This window comes from Eurypyga helias, unplaced genomic scaffold (genome assembly GCF_000690775.1).
Source record: "Eurypyga helias isolate BGI_N326 unplaced genomic scaffold, ASM69077v1 scaffold5796, whole genome shotgun sequence".
Taxonomy (NCBI): Eukaryota; Metazoa; Chordata; class Aves; order Eurypygiformes; family Eurypygidae; genus Eurypyga; species Eurypyga helias.
The window spans coordinates 1-11,184 of NW_010258422.1; the positions used below are offsets into that span (position 1 = coordinate 1).

An 11,184-nucleotide genomic window follows, 5' to 3' on the forward strand; every position below is an offset into this window, starting at 1 on the left:
TGACTGAACCCAGCACACCTGTGTAAAAGAGAACTTGCATGGAAACTGCAAAACCAGTAGGTGGTTTGCAATGGAGTACCAAATTAAGGCAAAATTGTAAAGCTATAAAGTGAAAATTATAAAAAAGTCTCAGCAGAAAAAAATAAGTACATCGATAAGTAATTAAATTAATAGATATAATTGTTATTGTTTTTTAAAACCAGGTTATGACTGGACAGAAATTCCTACAAAACTACCATACACGGCTTTTCAGGGGGTAAAACAAAGGTCTTTTCAATCTTCCTTTGTGACTCCAAAAGACAGCAAAGTAAACCGAGTAAGTTTTGAAAGGTGTATCCAAAAATCTGTCTCATTCCTATCTATATGAAATGGAAGAAAAAAGAATATCTATCTTTTCACTACAAAACATTGTATGTGCAAGTATTGTTGCAAAGTAAGTGGTAATACAGACTGTTAAAAAAATTGTAAACATAATTTCAGATGACATAATAACAAGATTAATGAAGGACCAGAATTAATCAGCTTACAAGGGGAAAGGCAGCCAAAATAACATTTTTGCTAGCATACTTCTCATTCTTAGTACTTTTCCACGGTCAGTGTTTGGGAAGAGCGAGATGCTTTAAAGGTCTTTCCATCTGTTGCTGATTCCATGTGTTCACAAACTTTTCTTTACTCTTTACATTGCAGCACTTCATTTTTCAGTTTTACTGTCTACCACTTAGCACAGCAACCTGCTGTATGCATTTCCCTCTCACGGCTGAGATCTGAAAAGCAACATTTACCAGCTTCATAAATTCTGCCAGCTTCTGTCAGCCTTTCAAACTGAACTATGTCAGCACATAGGGACCTTGTGTGGCAGGATCTCCCACGTGAAGGAGAACCACATCTCTTGTCCCACAGCTCTGGGCTTGGGGATAACGTGGTTGGGTTACCCTGGCAGCGGTGTCCCCAAGCAGCTGCAGAGACCTACGCTTGCTGCGTTCATGGAGCTGCCATGATAAAGCCCGTCTCTCCAGCCACTGCTTTTTGGCACGGGATACACCTGTAGGCACAGCACTGTACAGACACGGCCGTGGAGCCGGTGAGCCAGCTCAGCTCACTGTGGACCAGAGGGCAAGGCCCGGATGCTCCCACTGGGAGCATGCACAGACACCTCCTGGGACACAGTGATGCTGTGCTACAGAAGGTACCTTGTTCTAGGATTAGGTCTAAAAGCAGCAGCTGTTTATTTTTTGCATCTCTTTTGATCAGATATATGATGACAAGGTCTTGCGAGGAGGAATTGAAGTAAAAATTTTATTTTGTACATTTATAGAGCAAGATTGTCACTCTAATTTCAAAAGTAATCCTCGGTTATGCTCAGATCCAAATTTTGAATCCAGTCTTGGACATTATTTCTTCAAATGAGCTTTGTTTTTAATTCCATTCCTCAATTGGTTTCCATTTTCTCATCCCAATTTTCCGGGGAGCAGAAAGCCTACTTTTACATTGCCTCATTTATCTTTTTTTTTATTCAATCCCCAGTGTAACCACACAAAGTCACAATACCAACACGAGAGGTCAGTGAGCACCATGGGAACAGTGTAGAAGGACTCACTTTGGCTCTTCATCAAAACTCATTGGCCCTTCTCCAGTCCAGTATAAGCTTACCGTAAATCTCGGGCTTTGCTGTCTGCACCAGTGGTTGAAGTTTTAAGGCCTCAGTGACTGCCTTAGGTGCATGATTCCTCTGGTATTTATTTCTTAATATGGCAAGCTGGCTTCGTGCTCCTCCTTTTATGTTTTTTTCCTTTGCTTCATTTCTTTCCATTTCCACAGGGAACACCCATAGCCTGATCTTGCAGACTGCTTTGCTTTCCAAAGGACTGCAGGATAACAGCTATGTTTACGGGAGGTTTGGCTCTAACTACTTGAACTGCTTAACTACCTTAATTACTTTTACTTTTTAACTGGTTTCACTCTACACACTCATCCCCAAACAGATTTCTAATTCAGAAGAGTTAGTGCAGTTACATGTTCAAGCACTTTCTGCTGTCTGAGAACAGTACTGCTGAAGAGTTAAGCAGATCAGTAAACAGCTGTGTAATTCTGAACCGATAACTGAAACAGTGTATTTGCAGTTACTGGCTGCGTCGTTTTACATATGTTTTGTTGGTATGTGCCTCACATAAATGTGCTGGAAAACTATTTTAAAAATGTTTTCCCAAAGAAATATGAAAATGCTTTCCATGTCACATTTTCCTCAGCAAGGTTATACACCTACTACAGAACTGTTGTAGTTTACTAAAAATAGTCTTTCCAAGAGACGGTGCTTTAAAGTTCATTCCAATCTTCCGAGTAGTTTTTTTTCTCTCAGTAAGTCTCTTTTGAAGTACAATCTGCAGATAAATAGTGTCTTTTTCCTTCCTTTGATGGTTTCTCACTGTATTTTGTTGTCAAATTCCCTGTACTTAAGAATGATGGTTGAACTGTATTCCAGCATTTGTAAATAATGGAACCATGAGGAGTAGGACCCAGAAAACCAGATATCTGGCATACAGGAAAATAAAATTAAAAAAAAAATACCAATACCACCTGAAGAAGAGCATAAAAGTGAACAAAAATATGATTTTGCAGCCTGGTATAATTCTTCTAAAGAGACAGTGTGTTTTAATACAGTGATAGAAACGCCACTTGTCTCATGGTTATCATTCAGCTGCCCTCACTATATCCAGTGGATCCTATAACCCAGCTCACCTCCTCCAAAGGAGGAGCTTTGTTATACATCATCCTGATTTGAGACTCCAAAATACACTTTATTTCAGGAAGAAACTGAGTTTCCACTCTTTCATGAGCTGGAGGGGTCTGACTGGCTTTTAGTAATGTCACCTGCTTCTGCTTTAAACTTTGACAGATCATGGTGTATGTCTGTGTTGTGCCATGTGCACTTTATAGCCCTACTAGCAACAGCAAATGCAGAGAGGCCCTTTCTCTATGCCTGGGACAGCCATCAGCTCCTCCATGACAAGCATTTCAGAGTGGTAACATAACTTCTGTCCCTCCGTTTCAGTCAGATGTAATGTAAACGTAGGTATTTCTGACACGGTTAATGTGAGCGGGATGACACATCACCTGGTAACATCCACATATACACTCTGAACCCAGATACTCCTGTATAATCAGCACATGCTGGTGCCTTCGTTCACTGTATAGAAAGACTGCTGTTCCCCATCTCTGCAGTCACCAGTTAAACATAATGCTCACATTTAGCTGAGGCTGCTGGTAATGCTCAAGCAATCAAGAAGAATGCCAGGCATGTTTTTGTCTACTAAAATGAGCCAGTGGAAATGAATCTCAGTTCCATTAGCTGATGCCCTGATCACTCCTTTAAAACAAACAATTACCTAGCAAACAGTTCTTATAAAGTATGGTTAATTTATGCCATTGGGAAAGGTCAGGCATATCTTCACTGGCAACACTTCATACCTGAAAATCATGAAGGATAAAAGGGATCATTCACCATGACCTGAGCAGGTATTAGTCTGAGCTAACTCAGCATCTATGAACTACCACCTCCTTTACGTTGACTCAGCAGTCTAAAGGGGCTAGACATCCTACGGATTTCTCTTTGAGCTTCCCCAGGAAAGCTGACTTGCCCATGGGGTCAAACATACATCTTTAGAAACCAATGTATTACCACTATATTTCCTCCTAGATCTTTCTTGTCTGATAGTAGTGTGAAGGACTACTTAATAAAAGGGAAAATTCCATCAAAGAAGGTGAAAATACCCACTCTGTTTTTACCTTTTGATTTTATGGATGTATTTCTCACATTTTCCTTTCTTACAGTTCTCCTCTCCTCTGAGTCTTACTTCTGCAGAAAATCCTGCAGCTTATTCCTAGTATTACCATTTTAAGGTTTAAAATCATCTAAGATAGTTTTGGAGATGCTGAGGAGATTCAGATGGCAGCAGTAAGAACATCAAAGTTCAAGAGCTGTGTGAGATGGCTAAGGCTTATGCTCCTAGAAAAAGAAAAAAAGTGAGGGAATGTATGATCTGAAGTTTGTTAAAACTGGATCATTTTTTTGTTGTTTGTTGCATTCCCTGGCAAGCCCAGAAGAAATCAGCTCAAGCTACAGCAAAGAAAAAGGAGCTTTTTATTTCTTCTAATGGCAAAACGCCACACAGGCTACTAGGAATAGAAGAATTTTAATTTCAGCTTAGCAACTGACTTTAAGGTCACTTTAAGTCAGGAGTTGGCAGCCTCTCACAGGTGGCATCCCATTCTGTGTTCTCTGTCCTCAACTCAGATGTAAACTAATGCCCATGTGAACCAGTTCTGTGGTTCTGACGACCCTTTGTGGTAAACTTACCGCTGTGGCTTTATCAAGACCATCTGCAAATTCTTACCTCACTAAACATCACATTTTTTGCTGTCTTTTGAATGTTGTTTTTTTCCTGATGTAGCACTATGCTCAGAGGTAGAAACGGGTTCTCCTCTCAAGGCCAACCTCTGTGAGCTACTAGCTGATATGAAGTTGTAGATAAGAAAGAGGCTGTATTTCACCCAATGGAAGCATGGGTGTGATTGTGGAGATGAGTGGTTTTTGATAAGACAATCATGACATAGCAGAAAATGCGATGCCCATTCTGGAGCAATTCGATAGAGGAGTGAAAAGCTAAGACCACTGAAGCTCGTGAAGCTCTAGAGAATGTAAATCTTACCTGTGCAATCATGTCTGCAGTTTCAGCATAACTGCGGCACTTTTTCACAGCTGAACGAGCTAAAAAATCATCAATCAGCCTTACGCCGATGCCATAACCCCTAAGGAGAAAACAAAATGAACATTCAAAATGGGGAACTTCTTTCCACCTACCATCTTGCCAATTGGTCTTATGTGCTTTCTCAGCAAAACAGCTGCGTGTTCCTAAATGAACGGCTTTGAGGACAAAAGATTTTGCTGGTCTAGATTCTTCTTTCTACCACATTTTGCAGAACAGTGGGATTGCTGTTCATGTAGTCATTTAAGGAATTGTACTCCTTTAAACATGATACTCCTGGCAAGGATAATATGAATGTTGCTTATATACACATTGTCTATACACAAATTTATATTTTCATATATGAATAAATATTAGATGCTAGACATATGAGTATAATATATAAATAATATACAAATAATACACCTGATTAATACTGCTTGGTCAGTAAAAATAGGATAGGATAACATAGGAGAGGATTTTCTCCATTCCTCCGTACTCCCCAGAGTTCATCTCACACTATCTCTGTCAAGGAAAACACATCAACTGCCCCTTTAGGTCACAGCATTCACTTCTGGGCTGATTCACTAAATCCTGAGCACCCTCATGGCAGTGTTCAGGTGCCAGGAAAACCCACAGGAGATGGACTTGCACCCAATCTCTTTCACTTTATCCTCTCACCTCTTCACCTAATTTTTCACACGTCCTCCACAATTACCTCTTTGTCTTTTTTTCTAACATAATTTTTCCCTTCATCTACTAGTTGCAGAAGGAATCCAGAAGTTGCTAATTAATATAAAGATAAATAAAACAACTATTCATTCCCAGTGCTCACACAGAAGCAAAGGTCACTAACTACATAGTGTGCAAAATAGCTATGCCTCCAAGCATTTCTTGAAAAAGGGAAATAGATTGACACAAATGTTATGAAAGAATGTGAGCTCAACTCGGAAATGTTTGTAGGGGATTTTTCTTTGCCATTTACGTGAATGTTGGTAGTCTCTGCCTGTTTGTCAGAGGCCCTACATCCTCAGTGAAGCAGTCTGAACTCAACAGAGTTTCTTACTGATTTTGTACCATGTTTCTAGCAAAGAAGCCAAAAAGTGATCTGATGTCTAGTGTGATGACAAGGCCAAAAACTGGTTTTGGCAGCATGAAGTTTAAAACTGCAGTATGCCATGCATCAGAAAACAATGAAATATTTATTTATTGACAAAGCACCAATATCAGTAACATAGGTAAATATGTCATCAGCAGTTAGCAAGCTATGTAGTGGTGGTGTACAAGACTACTTGGATCTTTTTCAACTTTTATGCCTTAAATTTGCAAAGTCAAATGAATAACAAGTTAACAAGCAGCTATTTGGCAACTGTACAGTGAAAAACACACTTCTTACTAAGGATTACATATGTACATATATATATATATATATATATAAAAATATTGTCCCCAACTGTCCCAGATCTGCTAATCTCTAAGGTTTCTTCCTCGAGCTAGGCTGTCTTCATCTTCACAGAAGTAAAGATGGCCACACTGCTTTAAAGAAAATTGTCATTATTTTATCAAGTCTTTATCAACACAAAACCAAAATGATTTTATAGAAACAGCTATAATAATAAAAACACAACTGGCATCTTCCAAATCTCCACATCTTCCAAAGCTACCCTTTAGTAATTTCTACCATAGCATCACAAAGAAGCATGTCTATTTTTGAAATGTATGATTTTCATCAGAGATAAATGAGAGATAAATATAAAATATATATCTGAGACATGTTGTCCCTTCTTAGTTTGTGAATAAATAACTTTTCTTTTTTCCAATCGGTGATTTTTTACTCACTTCCATCGATATCTATTGGACTATAGCTTGTTTGCAAACTTTCAGATTAATAATAAAGTGGTCAAGTATTCTGTCCACTGAGATTGTTGTAAATCCATTCTGCACGTCCATTTTGCCTGAAAACACAAGCCTTATGCCTCTGTCAAAGATCTTAGTGTATCTTTTTGTTAACCAGCTCAGAAGTTGTTTCTTGCTGATTTTCTGATATGACTATTTTTACTGTGATAATGCTTAGAAATCTCAGTCAGCATGACAGGATCCTATACACACAGGATCTTCACTTTCCAAAGAGGTTATCCATGTAAAAATCAGTTCCTCATTGGCAATTTGAGCTGTATGGTCTTTTACAGGTGAGGGCCCCTTTGCCCCTAAACCATGGAGGAGGGAAGAGATCCACCTAACAAGGGAAAGTTCAGAGTGCCCAATTCAGACACCTAAATTGACACCCTATTGACTGAGTCACCTAAGCCAAATCCCTACAACCTGGAATTGTGACTACGTCACAGAAACATGGTGTAGCTAGATGAGAGACAGCCACAGGAAGGCCACATCGACAGTGAACACAGAAATACATGGTAACTAGAAAATACCTGTGAAAAACAAAAATCTTGTCTCTTTTGAAATAATATGAAGAAATGGAAGAGGAGAGATAACGTGGAAGTTGAAATCAAATACATGGATATAGGAGATGAAATTTAGAAGTTTCTATTATTAATTAACAAAACAAAGTATCAACAAGGAACAAGTGGAAGCTATCAGAACAATCCTGACACTTCTGAGAATTCAAAAGCTAATTGTCGATCTTAACTCACAAATTAGCATTATTTCTGTAGACAGAATATTGAACCTTATCCCCGTGATCTGTGCAATCCCAGACAGACTGCTGGAACTGGTAAAATTAGACCCATAAAGCTGAAGGGTAACATATAGGTGGACAAATAGCATTAGTGATGAAGTTCAACATTTAAAGCAGTACTTACATTCTATCTAAACAGGTGTTGACATCTTCATCCTTTTCATAGTCCTTACACAGCTGTGCTACCAAAGCCCCATACGTGAGAACAAAAAGTTCTCTGCTCTGCCAGAAAAGGTGGAAGACAAAAATTAAGCAAACTAGAATCAAACTTTTCAAGCTTTTGAGCTTCTACTGTATTAAAAGCAACCAAAATAACCTATACATTAATAAAGAAACTTTTGTCCTTGGACGTGTAATCACTGAAATCCACAACTCAAGTACGACAGAACCTGAATTGATCATCACTTGAGTCTCTGTACAGGGACTTTGCTTGTCAGAAATACCATTTCTCAGGATACAGTTGTATTCATCAGGTGCATTTCTGCATCCTATAACAGCACATATGTATGCTGGATTGATAAATGCTGTCAAACGCCATTCAAGATTAATGACAAGGAAGAATAATAGCATCAATGAACTATTAGTCCTTTTGCAATAGGAACAACAGTATATACACTGAAATTCCAGTCCCTTCATAAAGATATGGTTGACCTGATTCAGATCATCACCCTATTTTCCCCCAAAAAATAAAAATTAGTTAAAAAAATCAGCTGAGAATAAAGAAAAATACTATAATTCAGCACAAATGTAAAGAATAACAATAATCAGAGTAGCAAAGAATCAGTCCCATTGACATTTCCTTTTCTTTATCAGTCTTTACAAGTAACTTGAATCACTGTCAATACTAGCTCTCCGAACGCCTGGACAACGTCACTGTGACATTATTTCTGTATCTTAGTGCAGGAGATGTGGTTGGCATGGCTCCACCACATGAGTAAGGTGAAGGGGATGGGTAAGGATGACAGCCGCCTGCCCAAGGAGCATGGAGAGCGACTGACAAGGTACAAGACACATCTCTGCACAGACCCTGTCACAAGCACTACTCTGGGATCTTCAGCTGTGCACCAGCCTGGAGGGAAGTTTTCTTCTCTCCCTGCCCTGCCAAATCACCTCCATGGCACTGCAGAACTGACTGTGTTTAGCAAGAGTAGCAGCTGGCCTTTAGAAGAGAGACTAGGTTGACTCTCATTAAATGTCTTGGACGAGAATTAATTAAAAGAAGTGCTACAGGCCTGTGGCTTGTGGGCAGACTACAGGTGCTTTTTGCTTACAGACTGTGGAAAAACGATAGTGAATATCCCAATGAAAACAACAGAACAAACCACACAAGGAAAGGAAGAACAGCTTAATGGAAAGACCTCTTCCTGTTCCCTTTGCGTCAAAAGCTTGGAGTTTAATCAATGTTACCATTTTAACAAGTCACTGTTCAAAATCTTTGGAAGTATAGGTAGAACCATTTCCTAGCCTCACCTTGATGATAACTCCTGTTTACAATAATATTGCACACTCTGCCAAATTCTCTTTAACAAGTTTTTAATGGAGTAAAAGGATGTCATAACAGGTTTTGTATTGTTCTTGTCTCAGCAGAAAGTCTTGTAAGTGTTGTAATAAGACAAATACCTTAGAGAAACTTCAGCATACTATACCAACATTAAGTGTATTTATTAGCCACTCTTGCAATCCACTGGACTACTTTTTATCCATAATCTTATGTATATTAATTTTAATTATGTTATATTCTTCCATTTCTTTTTCAGTGGAGACCTCTGTCCCCCTTTCAGAAATTGACACATTGTCTTAAAGCCTTCTGGAACTTCTCCACTGCCCCAACTTCTACCAAAAATCACCACTCCCTATCCAGCTCTAAGTTCCTGAAGAAAGATTTGTGCAGAATTGAACCATCCAAACACAGAACAGAGATCTTCTCTCTGTGTTTTCATTTAATGATTATTTAACGACTATTTAACCACAGAGACACATAACCTTACCTGTTATTTCTATCTTTGACCGTAAATCTAAGCACAAACACCTCTGCTTCTGAACATATTCCAGTCTCAGAAACTTTGTGCCTATCTATACCAAGCCTGTTCAGAATTTCAGCACTAGGGGTAAAGTAAAAAAATGCAGTTAAGTGCCCAGTGAGTGAGACAGTCCCTTTGATTTTATCAGCCTTCTACAGTTGTCTATGTCCTCTTTTCCTTACTTTCTCTACAGGTAGAGATTCTGAGGAATCTTGTTATCTGAATTTTTTGTATTTAGACATACCACTGCCAGAGAACAGGAAAGAGAATAACTGGTATCTTTAATGACACAAAATACTGCTTTTTGTGACCATAACATTTAAGAAGGCCTCTTGGGAAAATCTTGCATGCAGTATGTTCAAAACAACTACTGGAGCTTTAGGAGAATATTAACATGAAGTTCAGAGAAAGAAGGAAGTTTTGGTCTATATAACTTCTACTTGATAGAATTCAGTGCTATGTGATCTATGGTCAAAGCCAACATTTAAAGACAACCCTTACAGTTTCACCATCGTTTCCTTGAGAATTAGGTTTTGACCTTAAAGCCAAATGTGGAGAACCTGTGATGGGGCACTCCCTGGACATAGAAAAATCACACCATCAGGAGGATGAAGAAGGACCCTGCTCATACAACATGACCCCCAAAAGAAGACGTGGTCTGCTGTGTAGGAGAGGCACACAGTGGTTACTGGGTATGCTGTGGTCCCCAATGACCCAAGTCTTCCTGTAACTGTTCATGGGGTAGAGATGTGGCTGGCACAGCTGCTTTTCTCCAATAAAGTTCTGGCCTCAAGGGATCATGCTGAGGACTGTCTGAAAATCATTTCAGGCATATCAGGACAGGCAGGACTGTCTGAAAAACATTTCATGTCATAGTCAAGGTAGCTGGAGAGATATGAAACCTCCTAGGGCAAATATCAGTATTACTGGTCAAACAGACTTCAGGTTTTTTTATGGACAGGTTTTTTTATGTCACTGTTTAATAGCTGGCAGCTTATTGGCAGCTCACGAGGAGGGACCGCTCTAGCCATAAATGCTGCCAGCTCTTCTGCTCTCATACTGGCAGACTGATCCCCATCCTTCCAGTACTTTCAGGCTATTCAGAAATCTGACAGTATAAAACATATCGATACAATAATAGCTTATTCTTGCTCAATGCACAATTTTAATCACACATTACAAAAATATCTTACTATTTTTTGGTACTCCTGCTTTCTTCCTGGTGGCCGAGACATGTTGCTTGTGTAACGCCTGACGTACTTGATTGTCAGTTTGTCTTCTCTTTCTCAAGCAGCCTAGTTTTCTCTCAATCACTGTATTTCCTCTTTCCCGTCTCCAAGGTTCTCTCCTTTCTGCTCTTCTGCCTTTTACACGAGATGTGTTTTCTGTAATCTGTAATGCTGCTGATGCTCCTCCTATTCTCTACGCATACTGAGCCCCTTGAGAGGAATTTGACTGGCAACAGATCTGCCCCTGTACACAACACAAATAACTTCCATCTGTAAGAATGATTTGTAATCAAATACACAGCACACAGCCATGGGAAGTCAAACCAGGCAGCCCTAAGAGGTCTTAGTTTTAGGGACAGCAGGTTAATTCTCTTGTTTGTGTCAGGTTTTGGTGTTTGGAGAGTTAACAGAAGATCCCTCTCTAAAGAATAAAAACACAATTGCAAGATACTGCTGCACAAGAAAATTGATAATTTTCAACTTGAAGGAGCTATATT

The 11,184-nt window shown here is 39.2% G+C and overlaps 1 protein-coding gene across 1 annotated transcript; it reads right to left on the minus strand.

Annotated features, from left to right (window-relative positions):
- Nucleotides 1–4,706: 4,706 nt before the first annotated feature.
- LOC104511620 (trafficking protein particle complex subunit 3-like protein) lies at nt 4,707–10,693 on the minus strand (the record flags this gene model as incomplete). The annotated part of the gene is made up of 3 exons (XM_010154310.1): nt 10,652–10,693; nt 7,562–7,659; nt 4,707–4,806 (listed from the first exon to the last, which is right to left on the minus strand). Coding segments are annotated over exons 1-3 (240 nt in total), but the record flags the coding sequence as incomplete, so codon positions are not given.
- Between the last annotated feature and the right edge of the window lie 491 nt (nt 10,694–11,184).